We start from the raw sequence: 13,205 nt of genomic DNA on the forward strand, positions 1-13,205 counted from the left end.
CCTCTACCAACTCCTGAGGAAAACATCTGGCTCTTAAACTGACAAATTCTCTAGCATTTTCTCCAGCTAGTCTCTAACTGTGTATCTCCTGTTTGGTGCTGAGCAGGTAGGGAACAGTGGGTTTTTAGAAGTTTTTTCACTGAAAACAGCAACCTGCTGTGGCCAAAAACGACGCTGTGAGAGTAGTGAGAATGAATCAAAACAGTAAAGTTGCAAGGTGGATGGATAAACAAAGAGCTGAAACTTGCTATAAAGCTCCGTAAAGCCAAGGGGAGCTGCATATTCGGATGATACTTCTCTTTAGGTGACCCCTTGCACAATGTAGTTTGATAAATTGTTATAGCCACTTTAAAATGTACACAAGGTTATTGCTACAGTTGAACTTGTTTGCTTGAAGCAGAATATCTTCTTGTTATCTGTTTCTAATGGATTATCTTTTTTGTGCTGTGACCTCAAATGTTAAATAGTGTTGTTTCTCTTCATGCCACCACAACCCCCCGTCCACCTCACCCCCTGTCTGCCCAGGCATTGGAAGATGTGAAGAAGGGATTCATAAAAACAGAGGACAAATCCTACCAGCTGCAGAAGCTGGCAGAGCAGCGCAAGATGGCCACGGTCAGTCCCACAGAACACTCTTTGTTTGGGGAGGGGATTGGGATGGCTACACTTTTTGCCTGCTGACCAGAGCCATCACCAAAATGTTACCAAATAAAAATAGACAGAAAAGTCAGAGACCCTTTCACACTTCAGAATACATCCCTCTATGGTGCAAACCAATAAAGCCATTCTTTTATATTCATGTCTGTAGAATAATAACTGAAAGTGGAATGCATGCAAACAGGACACCTGGTTTGCATCATCAGTATCAGGCACTGAAAAGAACCAGATGGAGAAACCAAAATATTTGGTTACCATACACCCTTACTCCTAGTCCACATTTGCCTGCTAAAGACATGACTGTGAAAGAGATTTCACAATGTCGTGGAAAAGAACGAGAAATTATAACTCATAGCTGAAGCTTGTATCATAACATTACTGCAATGAATCAAATGCTCTGACACAAAAATGAAGACAAAAAATTGGATCTGTGGCTGTCGCAGGACTAATCTGCACGGCCAGTCATTTCATTTGGTCCGAACACAGCCCAAACTGCTTGCTAACTGGGATTTTAGAGTAACTGAACTAAGGAAAGAGATGTCAATAATTGTATTTAGATTTCCAAAACCTGGTTACTTACAGTATTAGTGACTGATGTGTGCTGTATAATACTTGTGTATTAGTACCTGAGTCTACTGCGGACATGTGAGGGCTACAATGAGGTGTCGTTCCCCCACTGCTCCTGTGACTCCAGGAGGAAGGGACATGTCATCACAGCTATCAGCATCCATCACTTCAAGCTGCACGCTTGTACTGAGGACGGCACGCTGGAGGTGAGTGTTTGTCTGAGCTGGTTTGATTAAAAAGTATCAAATCCAGTACAAGCAGAGGAGCCAACTTATCCCTCTTTAAGCAACTTTTTTTTGTTTACCATATAAAATGTAAGACTATATTATAGTCTTACATTTTTGAATATATATATATTGTGTGTGTGTGTGTGTGTGTGTGTGTGTATGCAATGTATACATTTTCATAAATACCAGATACTGATTTGTGAATCAAACCAATGGTAAGATAAAGATTTATGTGACTTATTCACAAGGCTAGCCTACTGTAAACGCTCTCCCTCAGAACCAGGTGATAGCTTTTGAGTGGGCGGAGATGCAGCGCTGGGACACCGATGAGGAGGGGATGGCTTTCTGCTTTGAATACACCAGAGGAGAGAAGAAACCTCGCTGGGTAAAGATCTTCACACCATACGTAAGTGTGCACACACCTGCACTGTTGTTTTAAAGTTTCTTTTTTTTTTTTTTTTTTACTGTGTATATGTATTTATTTATTTACATGGTTACAATTTGCGGTTTAAAAATGACAGATGTTGTGATTTTTTTTTTTTTAAACACATGGTTGCAAAACTCCACTAACACCTTCATAATACATACATTACAACACATTTTACTTGACATGTAAACAAAGCCGTAAGAAGAAGAAGCAAAGACAACTGATTAAAAATGTAACTTGTCACTTTGCAGGCTGATTGTGCTGCACTGAAAAGCTGAATAACTTTTCTCTCTGCTTTTTTTTCCCTCGCAGTTTAACTACATGCACGAGTGCTTTGAACGGGTCTTTTGTGAGCTGAAGTGGAGGAAACAGGTAAGGACCACTCCTTTCCTCTTTCATTCTGGGAAGCACATGACTCCATGCCAAGTTTGAAAAACTAAATTTGGCTTATTGCTACATTCATTATTACATTTTTCTTTACAAATACAATAAGCTACTAAGATGTTTTCTTCAGGCTTTTGTATAAAGTCAATTTTGTATTTGCTGGGTATTGATTTCTTTGTCATTAGGTTGAGGAAGAGGCATCTGACAAAGACAACAAAAACTGCAGCAACAACGGTAAGCAGCTTTTTTTTCTTTCTTTTTGCATTTTGTTTTTAGCGTTGGTTATATTCTTATTGTTAACACAGTTGATAAAACAAAGCACCAGCACTGAAGGGTAAAAGGCTAAATTTTATCTAGGGCAAATCATAAAGAAATATGTATTCAGATACATAGCTGTTTGGTGCTTTGAATGACAGCAAGCACCATGAAATTATGCCCTATCTGACAAAATCTGAAAGGGCAAGGGCAGGGAGAGAATTTCAAGTATGCTACCTCAATTCAGTGGGGCTTTACTGGCATGGGAAACAGACCTTTACATTAAAAACATGTACCTAAACAAAAGAATTGTGCTTCTTGTATTTCTGTGGAAGGCAAATATATATGTGAACGTTTTACATGGCCTTAAAAAATGTGCTCTCAGATACGATATTGTTTATTATCTCTTGTGCAGCGCCAGAAAAAAACGGGTTACTGTGAAAAGACATGTACTGATGCATTTGTGTATACAGAGAAGTATTCAGTATAGAAATGTTACTCACTATCAGAGCAGGAACCACACATTAGAGAGAACTATTTGCCGCATGAGACAGCGCAAGGCCAAGAATACAAGTATGCGGATGAGCACCTGCAAGGCATGAGGATAAGTTTGAAACCCTCAGAGTTACAGGAACAAAGACACATAAAGAGCAGCTGAGGACTGAGAGGACATCCCGGATATAAGGCAAGGGCTTCAGCAAGCACTTGTAGAATCACAATCACTACTTGAATGACAGATAAATTCATGGTAGTTTCTTACTGGCACTATTGTTGAGACGCTGACTGATCTGTGTTGTATTGTGGCAGCATTTTCGTAAGTCACATGACATGCACAGAAAAAGAAGCCCGTCATTCAGACTTGTTCCCTGAACTGTCTCTCTGTGTTACAGAGTATTTGCCTCCTCTGGAAACACAGCAGAAGGGATGGCGCCACCTTGGGGGTGAGATTGCAACTTCCTAAAAGGATTTGTCTTCACTCAAACTAGAACTGGTCCACTTGCATCATCACAACCACCCCAGAGAGCGCCCATCGACAGACACGGAACAGAGTGACAGACTGAGGCAATCCATGCCCCGATAAACAAACTGGAAGTGACCAATTTGCGAAATTGGAATGGTCACACTTAACCGACCCCAGGGATACACACAGCAAGAAGAGCAACGAAGGAGAATAAACAAAAGTCAACTTTCATGTCATTTACTAGATCTCCATAGCGTGCCTGTTGTTTTCCTCCATGCATCCGCCCTGTGACGTGGGGCAGGACATGAGCAAATTCTTGCCCCCCCACACAGTACGTGACTGGTCAGGGTCACCACAGCGCTGCGACACCACTTGCGCACCTCGATGATTCGCTACTTGACGGGGGAGCTTACGTGTGAAATAGGATTGTGACGGTTGGTTCCCCAAACACAGTCTGCTCTGCCCAGGAGCCTTCAGCGTGGCCCTTGTCTGCTGAACTGAGCTGAGAGGATGGAGATGAAAATTAGAAGGGAGGGATACAGAAAAAAAGGGGGGATTTCTTTAACAGTTGGTGATAAAGCGAGAAGCAAGATCATGCTTTACACTGATGAAGGACGTTAACACAAAAATTATGTTTTCTGCCTGTAAGGTCAGAAGTCTTCTGTCTTTTTAGAAAACATAGGCGACACAAATATAACTAACTGAAAACAGATGTGACAGGATGTGCTCATAATTATGTTTAACAATTGTCTGATGTTTAACAATTGTCGATTGTTTCATTGTTATTGATAAAATATAGATTAATATAAGTGCTAAAATAATTGGTTTCTTGATCTAACACAATGAAACAACTGAATTGCGTATAAGCTGCTTTAACAAATCTCCATTTTTCACCTTGTCTTCTGGTCTGTTGGCAGTCTGCCATTAATGTCAGTATGTGTATTTCTGCCATTAATGTCAGTATGTGTATTTCTGCCATTAATGTCAGTATGTGTATTCATCCCCCCCTCTCGCAAGTGTTTTATTGTGGTAATTTTCCAGAGCTTGGAAGTTTAGAGGAAGGGGCTTTCTGATTATCAGCTGTGTGCAGGGACAATACTCTTGAACAAAAGGTTGATGGGCCAAAGCGTTGATCTTTTTGCGCTATATGGGGAATCTGTCTGACAGATTGTGAACACAAGGGCAGGAAGTTTTCCTGTCTGTTGAGTTGCAGTTTTGTGAACAGGCACCAGAGAGCAGCAAAGTGTAAAGACAGGTTTAGTTGTAGGTTTTTAAGCAGAAATAGAAATCTTCTGAGAGCTTAAAGAGTGATCCCTCGGGCTCTGTAACTCACCCAAAAGTATCACTCCTCTGCAGTTTGCCCATTACCCACGTCAGGAGGACAGATGGTGGGTGTGCGTGTATGTGCGTGCGTTGTAGAAAGAATAGATGGTGCGTAAAGTTGAGTGACTGCAACCACAACCATCAGTATAGCAATGCAGGCAGCAATGTCTGCCTCTTACTGCACCTAAATGAGTACAGTATTAGTTGTGTGCGTTTGCACATGACATATGATTATATCACAGTTTTACAATGTACACAGATTGTGTTTTTTTTCCTCTGTAGGCGTTTAAAACATTTTTGTCTCATTTTAAGTGTGTAGAAAGCAGGTTAACATGCTGACAAAAAAATGCTTTTGAATGGAGAAAGTGTGCTTAAATGTAGTGATTATACCTGAATGCAATAGAGTTTGGGTTTTTTTTCCCACTAAGGTCTAGTAGTTTAACCTCGGCCGACTCATTACTGACTCAATCTTGTGCTTCACTCGCATTCTGGCAGCGACCAATCTGAAACTGAGAGTGATGTTGGTTTATTTTTTATTCAAACTGACTTTTAGAGCACAAGTTAAAATTTCACTTTTTGTTTTTTTACAGTGGAGCTTAGCTTTTAGTTCAATAAAATGTTTAATTCATGCCTAGGTTGAGTCATAATTTGCTTTCAGTCAGTTACCTTGGAGCATGCTTATGTGTGTGTACGTGCAGTTTTCGTGTGTGCATGTCCTATGTTTAACATTGACATTGCTGATAAGCTTTTAGGCTCTGATTGGATGTATCTGATGAGCTGTCTGTGTGAGAGCCAGCAAATGAAGATGGGGTTTTGTTTCTGTATGACAGCAGAGACGCCAGACAGATGGAGACAAATGGGAGGCGTCTCCTATTGTCTAGCAAACATTTACAGCCGCTCAAATTCTTTTTCAGCATAACACACGCACACATACCTGCTACTCGGGTGTTTATGCTTTGACAAAATTGTAAAGTGCAAGATATTTTATTTGACGTCCAGTTGTTGCCTCTGAGGACAGGCCTCAGTTACACAACAGCCTATAGCAATACATATTATACTGTAGTAGCATGTTGTGTCTTTTACACACACACACACACACACACACACACACATCCCACAGGTAGCTGGATTGAGAAAGAAAGTGCCGACTGCGAGATGGTCATTTTGACAGGCAAAGTAATAGCCAATTTAGAGATGGATGACATAAGAATTGGAGCTGTTCAACCGTGTGTGCGTGTGTGCGTGTGTGCGTGCGTGCATGCGTGCGTGTGCTTTTCTGTCCCCTGTTCTTACTCTCTCTAGGTTGGTCTCTTCCATCATCACAGGGGTATGTGGTTGCTGTGGCAGCATCACGTTGGCTCAACACGCTCAGTGCAGCCTCTGTTCCTTTTATTCCTGTCAGCCAACTGACTCACTCTTCCCAGTAATGTATTCGAAGCAGTGTTTTTTACTGTTTGATGTTTGTTCTCTGTCCCTGTGGCTCATGCTTCTGTGAATAGGCTTTTAGAAAGCTGCTGTGTTTTTTTGTTATTTTTTAAATATATTTTTGTGTTTTGGTTTATCCTGTCTGCGCCAGGTGCCATCACTCAGTCACAGGCAGGTGTGCATAATGTCAGTCGGTGTCCATTTCGGCCGTCGGTGAAATAATTGTGATAGTAACAGTTTTTAGGTGAACGCAGAGAGATGACAGCAATGTTAAGAAGCACGTCTTTGTACGGTTGGCTCGTGTTTGTTTGTCAGTACGCTGTGCTGTGGGGCCACCTGCGTTTGCGTTTGAGATGCTGGGCAGCTTTGGCTTGTTAAGTGAATGATTATTTTCAAAAACGAGTATTGGATTTCACACAGGATGTAATGGATAAAAAGAATGTTGGATGTTAGAGCAAACATATAGTGGCAGTAGAATAAAAAATAAATGAGCGTGAGGTAAGTTTGTGTTCATCACAACCACCACTGAGATGCTAATCTAAATGTTACTGGTGCTATAGTAATACATCAGTTTTCAGTGGCAGACATTGTATAAGATCTTTTCCGTTCAAATTCTACAGCATTTCATACTCCAGTGTTCAAAGTGGCATTTATTAAGTCAGTCTCTTTGCTTTGACACTGTTGGTTCAGTCAGTCGCCACGTTTGTCTCATCATCAGCGCTTTTGTGTAGACTTGATGTATGTCGACCTCTGGAACATGAGTCCGGCTCGGAGGGCATTAGCTGCTGGCTTTCTGGGTTCAGCTGATGTGTCCTATACCTATGACTAACATGAAGGGAGGACATGCTGTTTTAAAAAGTGTTAGCCTTTGTGTAATTCATTTATGTTTTGCTTTGAAATCCGGGGCTTTTCCATGGAAAGTAAGCTGTGACATTAATTAAAAACCTAAGCCTTGTTTGTCTGTCGTCAGCATAACTTGTAAATAGCTGTTTTAAAAAGAAAAAGAATATCCCTTGGACAAAATGCACTGTTGTTTCTCCAACTCAAAACTTTTATTTATTTAAACAGAAATTATAAATATTGGAGAAATGATAGTGTACAGTGATAGAGCCACCGTTGATGATTCATTTTGTGCGCGGGCGACGGCTGTACGGAGGATTAGCAAACTACACAATGAAACAAGCTGTCAAAAAGAGAGGCAGTGCCTAATGACATCTGTTAACACCTGATGCAGAACTAGGCTACAAAATGGAGAGTTTTATATCTTTAAAAAAAAACACACACACGAAGGTTTACTAACCAATTTAAGAAAACAGAAAAAAGATTTGAAAATGTTGTGTAGAGTAATAACAATATTTTAAATAAAGTTATATATTGGGGGAAAAAATCTGTTCAGTCTGCATTTATTTACTCTCTCTGGGATATGAAATGAAGCATGGACTCATTTTCTTTATGTTGGCAGTAATTTGTATTAACTAACCAGGGGGCTTTTTTACCAGCTGTTAAATGATAAAGCACTCGGTTTGTGTTTATCAATGTATGGATTCTTCCTTTCCAGTGGGACTTGGCCGATGTCAAGCGGTCTCCTATAAAGACAAGAAGATAAAGCAACAGCAATGCTCATCTGGGACCAATTCACCTCCAGAAGCAAAAAGACCAGCTCACCTAATACGCTTTTAATGTCTTTAGATTTGAATTGGTCAAAATGTTACAGCCATGCTGAATAAATTGCTTTTAATGGGTGTTTCTTTTGGGAGCTGCCAAGCACAGTGATGGCAGAGTTTCATTCATGCCCTTCATTCAGTCTCGAGGCTCAGTTAAACCGCCTCACGTTTGAAGTAATTTGGCCTGTAAATGTGCATGTGTGCGGAGCATATATGTAAATATGGTTCAAATTGAATCACTGGTGGTGAATGTTAAGTTCAGAGCAACATTCTTTGGAACAGGATGACTGAGTTAAGGGGCTGAAGCTGATTTGACAGCAATTTTTGTTTTTCTCCAGACTTGTAACTGCAGTGTACAGCCCGCCGGAAGAGACGTGAGGTGGGCTGATCGTGAGAAGGAACAGATGTGACAGTTTGTTGGCAGGGAACATTTCAGTAGCATATCCCATTTCCTTATGTCAGTAGCCTAAAGAGGTTTAAGATGAATAGAAAAGCACAATACACCACTTTTTTGGAGCCAAACAAATTACCAAAAAGATCAAAGAAAGACTGTGCTTGATCAGTAGATATCTTAAATATGAACAGGCGTGCTTTGCTTCAGTTGTCATAGTTTACTGTCCACTCTTAAAAATGCACATTTCCTGCTTGAAAACAGCCCCAGGTCTGCAGGAAAGGGAGAAGTGCTGTACAGTACATAATAGGTCCCATGTCAGGGAACACGGCCCCTAATAAAAAGGTCCACAGGCACATTATTCTTACAGAGCAACGGGCACAGTGACATTTTGACGGTCACGTGCTGCACAGATCTTTGTTCTTCACTGTGCTCAACAGGAGCCATTGCACGCCGTGAGAAGGTAGTGGGAAGCTGAGGTGAGGTATTATTCAAACCAAAAATACAGGGCTCTTTAATGCACACCGTGGAACCAAGCCCATAAAATGTTGTTAGCATTGGCACTGCTGAGGTGAAAATCCTCATCTCATTAGAGCTGTCTCATGTGGGCTCTATATGCTGACTGCAGGCTGCCACCCTGACTTCACCACCTGCCCTCACTTGCTATTTTTCTCATGTCACTGAGAGAGGGTAGAATTTAAACTCCCTACTCATCATCTATCAGGTGTGATTGTTGACTTATTATTAATCCTTAATAAGACTGTATAAACTTTGCTGTCCATCTGTGCTGTTATTTAGCAACCATAATAACCATAGCAATGCTACCTCTAACCCCGAGAATTAGCACTGTCTGAACTGTAACACTCAACTTATATTAAGAGAAGACTCCAGTAAGCACTGATTTGGTGATTTGCAGGTAATATGTCCAGACATCAACGTTCAAACTGGGCCTAACTTGGATGAAAAGTGAGAGCTTTTAGATGAAGAGGTTACATGGAACTACTGCTTAAACAGCATTGCACTTCAGTAAGTTTGTCATTAACACTGACGACACATTGAAATATAGTAATTAAAATGCTGACAAAAATGTTTGTCCAAATTTTACCTGGCTAGACATCTAAATGTCTTTTGATCAGCAAATCAGTGCTCATTGTTGGTGTAGGACAGTCCTTAAGTAGGCTACATTTCCTGAAGTGCTGTATTTGAGTACAAGTTAGAAGTACTTGTGCTATATACTAGTTTTTCTACATTATGCTGCTACTTTATAGTGCCACACAACTTCACAGGGAATATTGCACTTTCCAGATTAATAATATACACACAATCTATAAAAAGGTTCATTATGTTGTTAATTATGATCAAGCTTTTTTAAAGAATATACCACGTAGCTCTACATTATTTAAATTACCCTTCCGCCCCCGCCACTCCCACTCCCAGCTACAACATTAAAATGATGGGTACAATGCACCAATGCTAATTATCTACTATTCTAATACATGTTGATATAACTGCATAATAAGTATTTTTACTTTTGATACTAATAATAAGTGCTAATAGTACATTTGTACTTTTACTTAAGGGGGATTCTGAATGCAAGATGTTAAAATATGATAGATGATACATTGTTTCAAGAGAATCTTTAACGTGTTATTAGGGCTTGCTTGACATTGGAATTTATCCATTTAAATTATATTTTTTTCAATATAATGTTTAGACGTCTTTTGACCTGTTAATCTCAAAATCAATCCTTACTGGCATAACTTTATAAACAGTTTGTAGTGTAGTAAGTAATTCACTGTGAACAGTCTAAATAAAGTGTGACCAGAGAATTAAGACCTTCGATGGATCAACAGCCACAGGTTGAATATTTTCACTTGCAGTGGGGAGGAGGAGGAATGTGAACCCTCTTGTCACATAATAAAACACTTCTTCTAAACAGTTGGCCGATTTTAACTGTCTGGTTGGAATAATGTCCTCAGACCCACAGAGTGGCTGCTTACCCAGTGGTCACACCTGAGGGAAAATGTGTTAAGTCCGCTTAATGTCTACTTGTGTTGAGGCACCAGTGAAAATAGTGTGGGAGTCTCTCCAACACGCCAATCTCAGTTTTACCCAGAAGCAGCTGTTGGATTTATTTTTTGTCTTTTCTTGTGTGTTTATCTCCTGTGCCAAGCAAATTGCTTTTTGGTGTCTGGTTCTGAGAATAGAAGGATGGATCTGGAATATCAAATAACATTATATAACAAAAAAAAAAGTACAATTATGTAATGTATAATTAAAATGCATAACTGTTTCAAATCAGGACTCCTAGCACCCTTCATGCATAGAAATCCTGGTATCCCTGTTTGTTTGTCCTCGTTTTAGTAAAACCATTGGAGTTGCACTGAATTGCAACATTCTCCGGTGATGGGCAACAGACGTGTATAAATATGTCTCAAAAACTGCAGTTGTGTGTCTTGAGATTTAAATTGTATATGTATTATTAGTTTAAAAGTAGCATCAGCACAAAAAAACATTTCTGCAGTTTCTTCTTTTCTTTTCTTACAGGTTTTTGGTATAATTTACTGTAGTTCTATACTGGTGAGAGATATAACAGGTGTCTAAAATAATAAGTGTCTGCAAAAGGCTTCATAATGATTCCAAGTCTGTTTCATCACATGAGCATAAATAACTGTTCTCATTCATTCTACCAGTGGAATTAGGACTGTTTAAAGGGGCAGCCCAACAATTGTACACATGAAGGTTAGTTTACTCGCCGCGGGGAATTCTGCTCAGCCTGTGAAAACAGTTGTTTAATGTGTTCTGTGGCTCTGGAGGGAGTTTTCCCAAGTCTGTAGAAATAACTGTGCTGATGTCTCAGCTTGGACTTGGAAACAACAACATTTTTAAGAGAAAGCATGCTTTACAAATTTGAGGTGAAGCATTTCAAAAGAAGAGTGGGTCTACTAAAAAACCCTCCTGTTCCTGTCCTGTGGAAAATGTTTTTGATTGGCATACTAGAGAGTAAAAGTAAGGGTATCTCAGCCTCTGCTGTTTTAACTTTGATTGTTCTTTTATTTCTATTTATATTGTTTTCTGCTACTTCCCCCCATCTGAACAGATGTTCATTATTCACAATACAACTGACCAACCTTCAGTGATTCCCTCAGGTTGGAAAATTTGTAACTTAGAATTACAATTTACACTTTTGCCACTTTTGCTTATAGGTCTATATAAGGTTTACCAGTCAAGTAAGAAATCAGAACTCAGTCAGCTTAGCATCAGAGTGTAACAGTCTAATAGCCAGTATTGTAGAGAGCAACCAGGCACCCTTGACTTATTGGTTAAGAAGCCTTTGTTGCTCAGGGCGGACACCTCGTGTCCACTTAACCTTGCGACTGCGGCGGCCCGTGCTGGTTAAACAGCGGTCTGTAAAGTGACTGAATGTGGCTTGGCAGGATTAATCAAGCCTAACGACACATCTGTAGGTAGGCTGGCTGGGAGGAGTGAGCATCAATCACCCTCTGGAGCATCTCTCTCTCTCTCTCTCTCTTTCTCTCCTTCTCTCCCCCTACTCTCTGCTTCTCGTCAGCTGTATCGACCAACGCTTTGGGCCCTTGGTAATTAAAAGGCATTGATCGGCCTCAGCTGCAAGATGTTGGAATGCGATCATGCAGCACAGCACACTGGGCCCCTAAAGAGAACAGGTGTGCATGCACATGGGTGTGTGCATTGAATGTGTGTTTCAACATGTATGTAGTGTGTTGTGCAAATGGTTAATGTACATTATGTATTACTGTGTTTTCATGCGATGTGGGATTCTCTCATGGAATATCTCTGGCTGTGTTTAGTCTTTTTTTGAGGTTAACTACTTTCTTATTCATTTGTATGTCTTGCATTCTTTTCGCTTACATATCACCCACCCCATTAACGCAGTGGTAGAGCTGTGTGAGGCCTAATGTGTCTCCAGTGAGGCTTACTTCAGGCATCTGGTAAAATGTCTGAGGGCCTGGGAGAAAGCTTTAGGCCAACGTGCTCTTATTAAATGAGAGTTGGGGGAGAAAAAAACAACAACAACTGATTGATCCTATGCATATGCAAACCCCCAATGCTCATCTTCCCCATGGACACACATACCCACGCAGTGTTCACACGCACACACGTTCTCTCTCTTCTTTTATTCCATCTGAGTGAACGCAGTAAATCTAAGTGCCACTAGATTGCAAGCGCTGCACATTTTTCAACCTCAGAGAGAACAGGGAGCCTTGCCTGGGCTGAATGAGGACCGGCACACTACTATAAATACACCCCTGACTCTTTACTCAGTCTGACACACTGACTGAGTGACACAGTGAAGGCCGCACATCAACCACAAAAACTTCCCGCTTGATAGACATGCATACTTGCATAAAAATATGTCTCTAATTTCTGTTTATTTCTGTACTACATATTTTCCCTTGTGATATGATATACTGCAGTGGCCTTTCATTTGATGTCTCTGACTGAGTTATGCTTGTCTGAGCACCCATCTCTGCTGCCTCTGTCCCTCATAAATCCGATGAATTACCCAGTATGCCCCCCTCTTTCCTCCATTAACGCTCCCCTCCTCTTCCTCCCAACCCCCCCACCCTCCCTCTCCTCTCCTTCCTGAACGAGTGATCAATTAAGGCCCTGTCCAGCCCTCACTGCGCGTCAGCACTTTCTCTCCCCCCTTGCATCCCCTCGCTCCTCGTCATTTTTCTCTTCTTTTTGGGTGTCGTGCCAGCCACTGTCAACTCAGAGAGATAGGGAGCAGACCAAAGGTGGTAGAAAAAAAGAGAGAATTCTTTATTTTCAGGCTGAGAAGTGCTCTGTACAGATGTGAGTATCAGTATGTGCTGGATGGAGAGCCTCCTTCTGCAAAACCCTCTCCCACCCCCACCCTCAGCAGGAAGTTTACTTTCCG

General features: G+C 40.8%; 1 protein-coding gene across 1 annotated transcript; it reads left to right on the top strand.

Annotated features, from left to right (window-relative positions):
* The first annotated feature begins 441 nt into the window (after nt 1-441).
* Nucleotides 442-7,181, top strand: LOC119911169 (sorting nexin-27-like). The gene is made up of 6 exons (XM_038729977.1): nt 442-615; nt 1,281-1,430; nt 1,729-1,857; nt 2,191-2,250; nt 2,448-2,496; nt 3,408-7,181. Exons 1-6 carry the CDS (start codon nt 457-459, stop codon nt 3,476-3,478), a joined length of 618 nt encoding a protein of 205 aa, XP_038585905.1. The 5' UTR covers nt 442-456; the 3' UTR covers nt 3,479-7,181.
* The last annotated feature ends 6,024 nt before the right edge of the window (nt 7,182-13,205 follow it).

Source organism: Micropterus salmoides, unplaced genomic scaffold, assembly GCF_014851395.1.
Source record: "Micropterus salmoides isolate LMB-PRFRI ecotype aquatic unplaced genomic scaffold, ASM1485139v1 Ms_hic_scaffold_1931, whole genome shotgun sequence".
Classification (NCBI taxonomy): domain Eukaryota; kingdom Metazoa; phylum Chordata; class Actinopteri; order Centrarchiformes; family Centrarchidae; genus Micropterus; species Micropterus salmoides.

Bases quoted from the DNA above. Each gene is read 5' to 3' on its own strand.
- LOC119911169 (XM_038729977.1), top strand. From the start codon at position 457: ATGTTAAATAGTGTTGTTTCTCTTCATGCCACCACAACCCCCCGTCCA. The intron at 1,431-1,728 runs GTGAGTGTTTGT...GCTCTCCCTCAG, and splicing joins CTGAGGACGGCACGCTGGAG to AACCAGGTGATAGCTTTTGA. The intron at 2,251-2,447 runs GTAAGGACCACT...CTTTGTCATTAG, and splicing joins AGCTGAAGTGGAGGAAACAG to GTTGAGGAAGAGGCATCTGA.